Below are 14,902 nucleotides of genomic sequence, written 5' to 3'. Positions count from 1 at the left end.
ACCCACACAGTCCTGGGAAGAGGCCCAATCAGCCAGATTAACTAAAAACACCTGTGTGGGTGTTCAGAGCCTTTAACAGAACAATATACACCAATGTACAAATATATACAATATACAAAGAAGTAATTCGCCATTTTTAGCTAAAGTGCCACAAATGTGTTACAGCCATCAGAAATGAGTCCACTGAAAACACCAATCACTCACTGTTGAACGTCAAAAAGTACGGGCATTATCTGCTAATGTTAGCTACCAACCGTTACCTTGAAACCATCCAGCAAATAGACGGTACCGTAGGGTGATTTAACGTCACTGCTCATTTTACACACAGTTTAACAACAAAATAAAACGCTGAGTTAACATTACTAGCTACGTTTTTCATGTTGGTTTTGAGCGGTATGCACCCCCACTAACCTGGGAAACGGTTTTATAACAGTAACGTTAATACAGCGTGTCGGAGGAATGCAGCGTCTCCTGCAGCGGGGAGTCAAAGCAGACGGACCGTCACCGCAGCGTTCGCTAACATTAGCTTCTTGTATCATCTGGGATCTGATAAACAGTAAATTCATCAAATTTTGTGTCCAAAATGCTATTTTCCAATAAACTGTAGCTGTCATATTTCACCGGACCCGCGTGAGTGCGGATTTCATGTTGCGGCTTTCGTCGCTGTTTGTCACTTTGCCTAAGACTGACTGACAAGTAGTACTCGCCCTGTTGTTTATTTGGTTGCCATGACTTCGCGAGTGATGACGTCCTGTCACTGTTCCAGTTGCTCACCCTAAGGGGAGAGAGAGCGGATGACAGTTTGCTTGAGTTCAGTAGAGCACACGGCTCTGCAGAGTCGAGTAGTTATGACTTTATGACTTTTCATAAACAGCTGAAGGAGCAGTGGTGCGCGGTATACATAGCAAAAACCCTGTTGTGCCTTGTCGGCGCCCTGTCAAGGCTACAGGTATGAATGTTAGGTGTTAAAAACATACATATTCCTTCAAAGGAATTCTTATGTTTCCTTTGAGGAATGAAGGAACTAGACCATGAAACCTGAAAGAGCACTTGTTGCTAAGGTAAGAACTAATTGGGACCCTAAAAAAACAAAACAATAAACTCCTACAATGAATACATGAATATGGTTACTAACCAAGTAATCACGATGATGGAAATACTTGAGCTCTTGCATTGATTACTGTTTTGTTTTTGCATCAAGGCACGCATTAGAAACTGTAAATTCTTGTGATGAATAATTAATGAGTAAACAATGTACACATAAATGTTTTTTTATTAATTAATTCATGCAGTTCATGTAAACTTACTTTAAAGTGCCCTATAATTTTAATAAAAATCCTTCACTCCAGTCATTCATTTTAAAACACTAATAAAAAGGTTTATATAGCTCAATAAAGTCAAACCAGAAGGCAGTTACATCACATACAATTACTGTTTTATAATTAAAAGACTCAATATCGCTATTGACTTCACTACATTCACTATAATTTAACATTAAGTTTTGCGTTCATGCCAAAAAGTTTGTTAGATTTGTTAGTTAAAAAATTGTTGAAGTGGGTGTTTTTTGGGTCATATTTTTCCAAATTTCATTTTCTCATCTACACTAATACGGGTCTCTCTTAAAATAAGTTAAATCGAGGCAGAACTGACTGATTCTTATCAGCTTACGCCCTGATCAAGAAACATCACATAAAAGTATTATTAAATACATCTTATTTTCTTAAGTGACTATGGTTGGACTTTCACTTATTTTACCTTACAGTGGACTCAATTATAGATCCTAGTACAATTATAAGTAATGATGTTATGATAACAAGTTATTTGGATACGTCATTCTGTTGTCTGAAAGTTATGAAATGAATAAGGATCAAAAAGTGAATGTAAATTAGAATTTCAGGAAATTAGGTCTGCAGTGCATATTACGATATTATTTGAAATATTTTGCCACGATTCAACTTCAAATAGTATGAGACAATTAAAATAAATATATAATGAACAATGAAATAATTTCTTGGGATTATATGATCTGACTTCTGACCATATCAACATGCCTGTATCATATCAAAGAAGTAACACACATCACTGTGTTGTTATTTTGTAGAGATAACAGAATCCTGAGATGCCGATGCTCTTTTTTTCCTGATGTGGCTGCTTCAGATCAGTTCACGAGTTATTGAGGCTAATTAATATGGACGGTGCAGGGTGTGACAGGCTGAAGGATGGCGTCTCTCAGTCACATTCATTTCCCCTTATCTCCATCAGACACTCCGCAACTTCACCCTCGTTCACAGACTCCATTTAGCTTAGATGGAAGATGCTGCATGATAAGTTGAGGTCACTGCAGGAACTGCAATAAAAACATGTTTCCACCCATGGCATGTTTTTTGTTTTGTGATATTATTTATACATTTATAGTATTACTGACAGGATAGATACAAATCATTATTCATTCAGGAGTCCTGGAGGTGATTAGGAAATTCAGTCCAGCCACTAAGGATAGATAGACTTGTGTTTTCTATCAGCTGAATTTTGATCTGCTTTCTGAGTGGTTGAACTCAGTTACAGCCAAAGCTTCTTCAAGCTGTCAAGAGAATTGTTAGAGGCTTACTAGTCTTGCTTTGCCAGACCTTCCTCCACGGCGCTGTGGAGGAGGGTCTGGCTAGTCCACACAGCATTCCGGGATAGGAGAAAAATGTGCTCTGGCGCTAAGCGCCGGACGGAGCAACAGTGCCGCTGCAAAATAGCCTCGGGAAGGAACTTGTGTATGTTCAAAAGTTGTTTTAGTTGTGCAAAAGAAAACTCAGATTGGACAGATAGTCTAGCTAGCTGTCTGGATTTACCCTGCAGAGATCTGAGGAGCGGTTAACCATACTCTTCCCATCTTAATAACGCCATTACTGTTACTGCCAAAAAATGTGGCGCATTACTATAATTGAAGCTGTTTTTTTTATCAGACCAACTAGATCTCTGAGCCGAGAGGCAAAGACTTGTTTTACTGTTCTTCCTTGGTTAGTGGGCAGTGCACGAGACAAGCGCATAAATGCTGACGATTGGCTGAGGTTGAGTAAAATTTCACGGTAAGCCAATCAGAGGTAGAGTTGGGCGGGTGTTCGAAAGCATGCATAGTCAGACACACAACGAACGACACAAGCGAGTCAGTCAACGAGAGACAGGTATGGCGAGCCCAAATAATCCAAAAGTAGCCTTCTCTAAATGGAAGTACAGCCATTACTTTTCCGTCCAAGAAATTGAAGGATTGCACATTAATCGTGAAATGCACATTATGCCCTGGGCAAAAGTGCCTATCCACGTCGGTGTCACGTAATTCAAACTTTCTCAAACTTTAAATAACTATCTGTAACATGTGTTTTCTCAAATGTGTGCAAATGTTCTCATACAGTATGTCCCACTGGCTGCAGGCCCCGATGAACTACTATTTTGTAATGAACTGGCAAAATGCCTCCAGAAAGAACCGATCCGTTTGCACTACAAAGAGTGTATATATTTGCTATTTATTTTTTGTATAGTGCTTAACAAGCATAATTTAATTTAAATTTAAATTTAATTTTGCCCAGTTGTGGCCTGTTGAGGGGCAATAAATATCAAAAGTTCCAAAACATCTATTGTGTTATTTGTATCGATACACTATATAAACATAATATCTACATACATGGCATTTGATTGGAGGCTAGTCTCACTTTGACCCACAGCAACATTAAAATAGTTTAATTTTGTGTACATTGTTTCTGTTAATAATGTATTGTATTAAGTGTCCATTTCATTATAATATTCAGATTTATCATAAATAATTGAACATGCACATGTATTTGAAGTTCCGTTAAAGAGGGGTAGGTGGAGGTGGGGTCACATTTGAGCATTTAAAAATGTACTTGAAAGTAACACCATAGTTACTTTCTGAAGTAACTAGTTACTTTTATCATTTGTAACTGAGTAACTAATTTAGTTACTTTTTGGAAGAAGTAACTAGTTACTGTAACTAATTACTTTTTAAAAGTAACTTGCCCACCACTGATCACCGGTGTATAACACACTAAGTTTATATAGCTTATAAATGTTACATTGGGGTGTTATCCTTGACTAAACTACATATTATTCTTTTAGTTGGATATAAACAATCAAGCCAAACCTTTAAGTTGACCCGTTTAAACAGACTGCTGGGCACGCCCATCTGGCACGGCTTTACATCTTGTACCACTGCCAGGCTAAATCACTTGTCTGCAAGGGCAGATCAACGATAATCCATTTTACACCAATTTAACAGCAACAAGGCATGAGATAGAGAGACACAGATAGAGCATAAATTAATCTTAATTTCATCGCTGAAACAACTGATTAGGATATTTTCTCGTGCATGCAATTGTGTAGACTTGATTGTGTGATGAGTCTGACATAGTTTTCTGTGACTCAGTGGTGTAGTCTAATTATGGTAGTGGGTATACTGTACTGTATATGTATATGTATGGGCCAAAATATATGGGCCAGGATGGGGGCGTCAAAGACTTAATTTCCTGCATTCTGACACGCTTTTATGCACCAATTTATCGTGGGAAAAAAAACACAGATGACAATTCAAAATATATCAAAATTATAATGGAAAGTATGTTACGTGGCATTGCACATTTTGTGGGTATATGGAAATCCTGGAGCTTTCTTAGTAGGTATACTGGGTATACCTGCGGATAACGTAGACGACACCACTGCTGTGAGTCTATCATTTGCAACAATACTGTCTCCCTGACGATGCACCGAAATACTTACACGGTATAATGTATGTACAGACCTGGATCAAGCACAACAAAGCTAAGTTTGCATTTTTGAAATTTTGAAATATGACTTTTCTTGCATCTCAGTCATGTAACACGTGTCACTCATTTGACCTCAGTGGGAAGTTAATCGGTGGGAAAAGGGAACAGAGACCACAGAAGATGAAAGTCTGGAGCGTGAGACATAACCACTTCTCTCTTGGTTTGCTTGAATAATTTTGACCGAAAATGACCTGAAATCTGAACTGAGAATATGGACATACAGGTCAAGATTATTTTCGGACCAATCAGAGTTAAGATTCTGTCAAACATTTGGATGACATGTGCAAAAAGAGCATCCTGTTTTCTGCACAATAAATAACGTTGCATTAACATTAATTTTTGCTGGGATTGTTATAAATCAGCGGCAGCTTCTTCACGTGAATGCAGTCATATTGATACTGACTTCTTTTGATCATCTCAGAGTCAAAGGGTAAGTGATAGTTCCCCCCCACTTTCACTTTTATCTATATATCTATGGCTATTTAAGACCACTCTTGCAGGGCAGGGGCCCCCTCATATTAATTAAGTATCTATTTATGTTTTATTGATGGCTCTATGTTTTTAGCTCTTTGATTTTAGGTTGTTGTGTTGTAATTGTTGGAGCTTGTATTGCAAGACAAATTTCCGTGTACACGGACAATAAAGTGCTATCTATCAATCTATCTATCTATCTATCTATCTATCTATCTATCTATCTATCTATCTATCTATCTATCTATCTATCTCTCTCTCTATCTCTCTATCTGTCTATCTGTCTATCTATCTATCTATCTATCTATCTATCTCTCTATCTCTCTCTCTATCTCTCTATCTATCTATCTATCTATCTCTCTCTCTCTCTCTATCTCTCTATCTATCTATATATCTATCTATCTCTCTCTCTCTCTCTCTCTCTCTCTATCTCTCTATCTATCTATCTATCTATCTATCTATATATCTATCTATCTCTCTCTCTCTCTCTCTCTCTCTCTCTCTCTCTCTCTCTCTCTATCTATCTCTCTATCTATCTATCTATCTATCTATCTATCTATCTATCTATCTATCTATCTAAGTGCATATGTATAGGCTATTCTACTATACTTAGATTATTGAATATTATATTGTAAGTAAATATGCAATGATTCATTAACTCTAATTCACTTTCACTCCAGTTTTATTTAAAGTGCTTGTGCGGATTATTATTCCTGTAAAACTAAATGATCTCATTAAAATTTAAATACTTGAATTAAGTCATGCAATCTTAATTTTGTGCTTGCTCCAAAAGCAAACCACAAATAAGGTAAAATATTTTGGCTCGATCCTTGCAGATAATTTATAGGCTTCCGGATGTTATCAGCAATGTTTGTGCATTAATTAAGCAAGCTTTTCATGTAAATGTCATATCTGACCAGACTCTGTACTAGCTAAATATAACACTTCGTCAAGCCCCAGTAAGCATGAATAATTGATTGGAGCATACTACGATACAGCATTTATAAAGAGTGTCTTAATGACTAACTTTTTGTGTCTATATAATAGTGTATTTGTGGCTTTACACATCTATAAATGTCTCCTCCCAACAGGAAAAACAGACCATCATCAGAATGGAGTTAATCGAAATCGACGACGAGGAAATATATATAAATAAGAACCTCACAATGGAAGGTCTCATTAATAAAGGTACAGTATCAACCTGAAAACACATAGAAACAATATTAAGAATATCAGGTACAACTAATAAAAACTGCAATTCAATTGCTTTTGGAAACTAACCTGTTGATCAACTTAAATGTTAACAAAAATAATCTTTTCATATACATATGTGCTGCTCTGCAATAAAAGCTTTCATGTATTTGGGTTTCTAAAAATCTATGAAGATGCTGTTATTTCACGTGGAGAATCTGGTCTCTTAGAAATAACATTTAGCCTAACGTTTTTCTTACTTTTGATTAAATTAGATTTACAGAGAAAGAAGAAGCCCTATAGATGTGTGACTTTGTGTCTTGGATTACTGTGTGCTGTCCTGTTGGCTGGTAACATAGGACAGTTTATCTACTGTAAGTAATTTGTTTGTTATCACTGAAAATATGAAAAATGTATTTAGCAACTGCCAACTGGCCTTTAATATTTGAGAAGCCAGGTGATGTTGTAGACCACGTGTCAACTTCAAGGCCCGCGGGCCAAATCCGGCTCCTCGTAAATTTTGATCCTGCCCGCATATCAATTTAGGTTCACAATAAACTTTTGGCCCGCCAAGTTGTGCGCCAAACCAAAAAGACAGAAAACTGTTTTCAAACTAAAATTCTTCGTCTCAAGCAGAATATGACAGATTTGCCTCGACTTTGAAACTCAGAAATTCCCACAGAAGCAGAGCGTTTTCATATTCAGGCTGTGAAACAGGTTGCTGTGAGTCGACTGTTTGGTAGCTGCTTTTAAAAATGTAATCTTTGTTTTGCTTGATTTGCTAAACTCTATGACGGCTAGGGAACTTTTTTGCTGACTTTTTTTGGGCTTTATGTCAACCAAACTGTAAGTGAGAAAGCTATATGGGACACGCAATAATACATTCAATGATTTGGACTTTTTCCAAATAAAAGCATGTCAATAAACTATACATGTCTGGCCCTTAATGTGATTTTTATTTCCAGTGTGGCCCTTAGTGAAGTTGACTTTGACACCCCTGTATGTAGACAATCATACAAAATACAAAGGAGACATAAAAGAGAATCTTTCCGAAATACAATAGTATTTTGAATTTCTTTGCATTTCACAGATGAGATGATCAGCCGTCCCACGTCAGCAGACCCAACACATGCCAGCTACATTCAAGGAGATCGACTGCAGAGTCATGATGCTTCAACTGAAGAGAGACAACAGTTAGAGGCCCAACTGAGTAACCTGACTAAAGAAAGAGACCAGTTGCAGCGAAGCTACAATTCTTTAACAACTCAAAGAGATGAGTTCAAGGCCAGTTTAAACAATCTGAAAAGTGAGAGGGATCAGTTACAATCAAGCTATAATGACATGCAGAGAAATCTTGAGGGGTTGCAGACAAATCACAATAATCTGATAGCGAGTAAAGACCAGCTACAGACCAATTACAGTAGCCTGCAAAGACAAAAAGATGAGTTGCAGACCTTGTTTACTACGATGAGAGAAAACAGAGATCAGTTACAGAGCAATTTCTCTTCACTGAAGAACAACAAGGACCAGTTGCAAAGAAGCCACAACACACTGAGTATAAATAGAAATCACCTTGAGATTAGCTACAATTCATTGTGGAAAGACAAAGAACTATTGCAAACAAGTTATAATACACTGCAGAGGAAAATAGAGCAGTTGCAGGCCAATTACAGTAGTTTGGCTACAGTTAGAGATCAGTACGAGAGGAAGATCGACAAAATAAGAGGTAAAGATGTTTTAATACATTTAGTACACGGTTATACTGATTATTTTTGCTATTTTATTTTAGCCTTTTAGTGATATTTTGCCCCTTTTTCATGTGTTTAATTTGCAGGCATGCCCTGTCAAACAGGCTGGAAGAAGTTTGACATCAGCTGTTACTTTGTTTCAACTGCAAAGAAAAACTGGACGTTAAGCAGACAAGACTGCATCACAAGAGGAGCAGATCTGGTGATCATAGACAGCAGGGATGAACAGGTGAGAAAGAAAGTCTAGGTTATACAATCATTATATGTAGCCTATGTGCACCGACTTATGAGCTAATCCTGCTTCATAACTTACTGCCTGTCTTCAAGGTGCAAATGGTTTGAGAAGCGGGCTATTGTAAGGTTGTATGGTCATCTGCATTTAAAACAAATCTGCTCTGCTCTGTGAGAACTAGCACCTTACAGTTGCTCTGCCCAGCCTCTCTTGGCTCACCATTGAACAAAGGATCTCAGTATAATGGTTACTTTTTGTAGTTGTGTTATTAATTTGAATGTGCCAACGTTATATTTTCAACCAAATTGTTTTACTGTAATAGTATGCATAGCCATAACACCGGATTTGCTAGTAATGGTCATATCGTTGTACCTAGCCTAAGGACTTGCTCATCATAACAAAACTGTTATGTATCGAGTGATAACAAACTGGAATAAGTTACCCCTGAGTATTCGGTTAATTAAATATGAATCATCTTTCAAAAAGTATATGGAGAGGCAGCTATCTGGCATGTAGATGAAAGATTGAATACTGGAAAGTTACTATATTAGTCTTGTATGGTTCTTAAACTGTTTATAAAAATATATTCCTATTGTTTTATAATTGTTTTTCTATAAAACCTGTTTGTTCTATGCAAAAAGGTTTTAGATTGTGGGTTATTTATAAAGTAATAGTTTCTGAGTGAGACTGTTAGTTTGATCTTTTGTTTTAAGGGAAATAGTACGTGTGTGTATGTTCCCGGGTGTACACCTGCATGTGTATGTATGGGGCGTGATAAGTGCATTGCACATTGCTGAGATTTTACATATATTCTAGTAATGGGTTGTCTGTGATGTAATGTGTATGTATTGTGTGTTAGTGTGGCCCCCAGGAAGAGTAGCTGACTGCTACCACATCAGCTAATTGGGATCCTTTTATTAAACAATAAACAATAAGTGGGGGGGGACACAAAACAGGGTCTCTATGGGTCCTCCGCCAGAAAAATGTTTTCAATTTAAATCAAAATTTACTGTATTTCTACATACATTTTTAGGGAGACTATGGTGATACAGGAAATGATTAAGTTGATCATAATAATATGCGAGAAAGAATAGTAGGCTACTAAACAAGAAAAGTATATCTTACTTTCTTTATTGTTTAAAATAGGGGCCGATCACGGAGACTTATAAATAAAATAATATCAAACTAAATTGAAAGTGGGGGGGGGGGCACAAACGGGATAATGATAAGTGTGTGTGTGTGTGTGTGTGTGTGTGTGTGTGTGTGTGTGTGTGTGTGTCCAGTGGAAACAACGCCCTAGGTAGTCTTACTGCCCCTGTACTGCTAAATGATGTGACAGTGCCAAAGTAAAAGACTTCAGTTGGGTTTTTTTGCTGCCAGCGGTCAGCATGTCCAAGTAAAAGTCGGGGTAAAGCAAAATCTGTGATTTCTTTTCACATGAACACATTAGCACTTTTCCGGTGAGTGCCGAGCGTTACTGAGCAGCCTCCAACTGAGCTCGAAGACGTAGATGTGACGTGAGCAACCTGTCTGAAAGTTGGAAGTCTTCTGGTAGCTGTGCCAAGAGAAATCTCAATCATTCCCAATCTTGCAGAGCGTAGGTATATGTAAGGAGATAGCATGGCTAATTATTGCTAACTAAAATGCTAGTTAACATTAGTAATCAAACTTAAACATCTAATGTAAGTCAAAACTGCCTGCGAGCGTCTCCTGTACTATACGGTAATTCCTCTACTATGCGACAGTAAGTCGCGTGGCTATGACACAATTGTTAGCTTATTTTTACAAAAACTTCTGCTACGGAGCCATAATGTGAGATACAAGGTAATGGAGCCTTTTATACATTGTTGTGTTTCTTTAGAAATAAACAATGGACAAATAGAGTCTTTAAACGCTTCAGATGTAAAGTTATTCGCTGTCAAAGTGACGTCAAAATGAATGGCAGACAATGGAATGCTAACGGCGTTGAGTGCTTGTTAGCATCAAAATGGCGACATAGGAGCCATGCGTTGTGAGGAGAGGTTTACCCCTTGGTTCTTCGTCTCAGGGCCTTCAGCAGACATGCCCCCAGCGCCTCAGTGCAGAGGGAACTGCTTATTTTTTCAGGATTTTGAAACCTAATTCAATATACTTCCTGATTTTTTTTTGCCATTCAGATTTGGCTGGGTGGTTAATAACACATTTCCTGTGGTATCGAAGACACATTTATTTTTGATTTACCGGGACTTTAAGTATGTTTGTGTCAGGATGCAAACAAGAAGAAAAAACATTTTGGCTGAATGAAGGAACAAAAGGCAAATTGATTCATAGCTGTCTATCTATCTATGAGGACAAAAATGTTCAGAGATTATTATTTATCTTTCAATCATTCCTGTCTTCTCTATGTGCTACAATAACAGGCATTTGTCAACGGGTTACTGGAAACAGGCCAAAATGCCTGGATCGGTCTTACTGACAGTCTTAAAGAGGGGACTTGGATGTGGGTGGATGGGACTCCAGTCACCACAATGTAAGTTTTAACTGCCAGAGTGTAGGGACTGAAATATCTGATAGGACATAATAATTAGACATGTCAGATAATTGGACAGGTTCCTTAATCATCTTTTCTGTTACTGTACTAACGGTCTCTTTAATATTCCATTTCTTTTACGGTTGACATCCTTTATTGCATTTTTAAAAACATGTCAACAACTTGTAAAACAGCAAATGAACAATTTATAATATTACCTACAGATATTAACCATTTATTTTTAAGGATCAGTGGAGATGTTAACCTTTGTTGATGACAGATAATAATCTTATGTGAACTGAACTCTAATTTCTAAATTCAAGTCACAGTTTGGGTCACAAACCAAAGGTCAGAGCAGTTGGGAAACAGAAACTGTGTGCATCTGAGAGAGGAGTAAATTGTTTCTGTCTGTGTTACTTTGTACATCAGGTTCTGGCAGCCCGGGCAGCCCAACAGCTACAATGGGAACCAGGACTGTGGAGAAACTGTGCAGAAATCCCCAGGAGTGGGAGACTGGAACGATGATGGCTGTTTTGCTGTTCAGCCCGCAATCTGTGAGAAATAAGACCGCGATGATTTATCAGGTTGATGATAGTGTGTGGATTTCGACTGTGTTACTAATATAGCCTAGATCTATTATGTACTGATTCTGCGACAATAATATTACCTCATTAGCAGGAACACATACACTGCAGGTTTTTTTTTGAGTCATGTCACATACACTTCCTGCTGCCAGAATTACTCACTAAAATACCATTTGTGTATTTATCTGCAGTTGAAAGCAGTGCCCAACAAATGCACTATTTACTCCTTTGTGAGTTACAGTTACTAAAAAATACAGTTTTAGAAAATGATTTAGCGTTTTTTGAACATGATAGAATATATTCATGGCATATTTTTAAAGATTTTCTTCTTAAGTGGGAACCATGAACGTGGAGCCACCACAGTAAGGGCTCCTGCACACTGCCTGCGTGGCTTGAGCGTGTCAGCTGCGTGGCCGTTTTTATTTTGGCTCCCATGTTAACAGGTTTTGCTTGCACACTGCCTGCATGACACGCACATCTCAGACACCGAAAACGCGTGCATGCTAGAAATAGGACAGACGCCTATTTTTCATGCGACACGCAAGTATTTCCAGGCAAAATAGAATATGAAAAGATGTTTATATGTCATTTTGACACACATACATATTAATAAATGACATTTTGATGTTTGAAAGTCTCTAGGTTTTGACATAAATGCAGATATAAATGTAATTTACAAAAATAATAACAAATAATTATCGATTTTCAAATATTGCACCAATGAAATATTCTGTAGCCTTTTTTGCCGTCAATGCTGCCGACGTTGTCTTTGCAAAATAAAGTTGAAGAACACGCTATTATTTCATTTTATCAATGGGAAACATACATGTGTACAGACAAGGCTAGCAGCAACAGCAGCCACGTCAGACACGTTTCTGGTGTGCAAAGACATAGAAAACGCCACACAGCCGCCACGCAACTGACACGCAACAGAAACACCACGCTCCCACCACGCAGGCAGTGTGCATGAGCTCTAAATAATTAGAGGCTTGCGTGGCACGGCTGATGGAATATCAAGTATTGACTTGAATGGCCGCGATTGTTAGAGGAGTCCGTGGCGCATCCGGAACGCAGCGTAAACGCGTCTGGTGGAAAAAAACGGTGACACATTGTTGGCCTTTTCATGGGATTTGTAGAAAATAACAAAAATATAATATACTGCCAGCTTTATTCTTTGATACTATTAAAGGGTTGGTTCCCATGAACTACAATCAAACTTATTCCTTATAAATTTAACAACTCCAGTATGAGGCCTTTTTAGCTTTTATGATTTCAGATAAGTAAACTTTGATGCAGAACATTGACAATCATTTCATACATTTAATATTTAGCTGATGATTAGTGTTTTATGGCATGGAATACTGTAAGAATTGCTTGGTTGTACATTTTGCTATCAGTGTACTATGTTAATTTGTTGTGGCCATTTTCATAGCTTTAGATATGATTGCACATTTCCATCTGTTTAATAATGAATAAGTATAAAAATGAATGTATATTAAAAAGATAATGGATGTTACAATGCACATACATAAAACATGTCCCCATGGTATAAATAATGTACTGTATCACTCTGTAATGATGAAGAATTTCCATCTCTGTATTTTCCCAAATAAATTCCCTGTTGTGTTTGAGGTGTGTGTGCATTTAGCTGCCATAGTCAAAGGAATTATTGGGGTGAATTATTTTCTCTTCTCTGGGTAACGGGACGGCAAATTTCTATTGTATTTTTACAGTAATTTCAGCTACAAAAATGAAAGAAAGATTATATCTATATAACATATATATATATGTGCTGAAAATGTCTTTTTTTATTTGAATTTAAATGAATGTGTGTGTGGATAGAAGGAACTTGAACTTTACAAAAAAGAAATCCAATCATGCTAATGACATTAATACAGTATCTGGAGTAGCAGTGGCTTAAAGCTGTCTGTGTTTCAGATGTGTAAGAGTGGCATGTGAAATGAAAATGAAATCCTGGTGTTCTTTCTTTTTCTATCCCTTTACTGTTCTTTGCACAAGGTCAGGAGAATTCACTTACTTATTCAAAATGTTTAATATGTTCATTCAGTTTGCTACCTGCCGTGTTGCTTTCCACTCTAACGTAACCTCATTTATTATAATACACTGGCAACACAGAACACAACTCTTTTTTTCTGCTCTGTGAGTCAACATGTCTGGTTGAGGCTCCTTGATCTTCTATTTTTAGCTAGGCGGCCCAAAGCAAAACCTCACCACTGTCCCGGGGGAGTGGGGGGAGCCCCATCTCAACCACGACCACACGCTGTTTGGATCGGACTCATCTCTGGAGGGGGAATGAAAAGACTTTGTCCAATTAATGGTTGAGATGTCCCATTCAAGAGCCACCGCAATCAATGCAACCGCAACCACACCCAAAGTGAGCCACATGCCAGAGCATGGTGTCTCTGCCCGCTAAATACATCTGCCCTGTTATACTGCTCACGTTAGTGATTCTAAAACATGCTGCGGCTTCTTCTGACGCTGCGTTGTGTAACACGAAGTCTGCTGTGGCTGCAAAGAACATTGTCAGCAGTCGGTATCTGTCAGTGCGTTACTGTAATCTTTTGCAGCAGGGCGACAAGCGGAAGTGTACCCAGGAGGAGCAACACCTGTGTGATATAATGCAATCCAATGCAACACCTCTGCAGTACAATCTAATTCCATCCTACTTTATTGTGTTCAGTTTTTGTCACTTCATCCGAGCGGCACTGACTTAAAGGTGCAGTAAGTGATTCTGCGCAAAATATTGTTGATATTTGAACTTAACTGCCAAACAAATACAACCCCCACCCCCTCCCCCTTCGTAAGCTCCGTCCCCCGGACTGGCCGGCACCCCCCTCCCGCCCCTACCATCAACTGTCGCCGCCTGTTGCCGATCGGCTGGTACAATGTTTTGTGGCTCTTGCACTCCTTTCTGTTTGTTTTCCATTTACACAGCCAGGGCTTTGTATTAACACAAAAAAAAATGTTTACGCAGACATAAAACAGAGAGCTAGGTGATCGTGAGGAAATATTCACAGATTTTGACAAAAAGCGTATTAGATTAACATCACTTACTATCCCTTTACCTCTTTAGGTAGTTTTGTAAGGTTGTTGTAATAGTTTTTCCAACCTCTACCCCCACTGATACTTTATGTATTTTTATTATTTTTTTAATAATTAAAAAAATTTTAAATTTTATTTTTTATTATTCTCCCTAGTTTGAATTTTCCAATCCCCTTGTACTGCGGTGGGTTTTGACAAAAATGTAACAATACATTTTTAATCTGGGGAATACCAGAATATAAAATTCTTAATGGGACTTAATGGGAATAAGCCCTCTT

The 14,902-nt window shown here is 37.8% G+C and overlaps 1 protein-coding gene across 1 annotated transcript; it reads left to right on the top strand.

The window, feature by feature from the left end:
- The first annotated feature begins 5,166 nt into the window (after nt 1-5,166).
- On the top strand, nt 5,167-13,189 carry LOC144524809 (uncharacterized). The gene is made up of 7 exons (XM_078261314.1): nt 5,167-5,256; nt 6,389-6,485; nt 6,764-6,862; nt 7,579-8,214; nt 8,323-8,465; nt 10,868-10,977; nt 11,407-13,189. The coding sequence occupies exons 2-7, from the start codon at nt 6,410-6,412 to the stop codon at nt 11,540-11,542; spliced, it is 1,200 nt and encodes a 399-aa protein (XP_078117440.1). The 5' UTR covers nt 5,167-5,256; nt 6,389-6,409; the 3' UTR covers nt 11,543-13,189.
- The last annotated feature ends 1,713 nt before the right edge of the window (nt 13,190-14,902 follow it).

The sequence above is a fragment of the Sander vitreus genome, chromosome 10, assembly GCF_031162955.1.
Source record: "Sander vitreus isolate 19-12246 chromosome 10, sanVit1, whole genome shotgun sequence".
Classification (NCBI taxonomy): domain Eukaryota; kingdom Metazoa; phylum Chordata; class Actinopteri; order Perciformes; family Percidae; genus Sander; species Sander vitreus.
The sequence above is the reverse complement of the archived record's forward strand: the minus strand, read 5'-3'. Positions and strand labels throughout refer to the sequence as shown.

Bases quoted from the DNA above. Each gene is read 5' to 3' on its own strand.
- LOC144524809 (XM_078261314.1), top strand. From the start codon at position 6,410: ATGGAGTTAATCGAAATCGACGACGAGGAAATATATATAAATAAGAAC. The intron at 6,863-7,578 runs GTAAGTAATTTG...TGCATTTCACAG, and splicing joins CATAGGACAGTTTATCTACT to ATGAGATGATCAGCCGTCCC. The intron at 8,466-10,867 runs GTGAGAAAGAAA...CTACAATAACAG, and splicing joins TAGACAGCAGGGATGAACAG to GCATTTGTCAACGGGTTACT.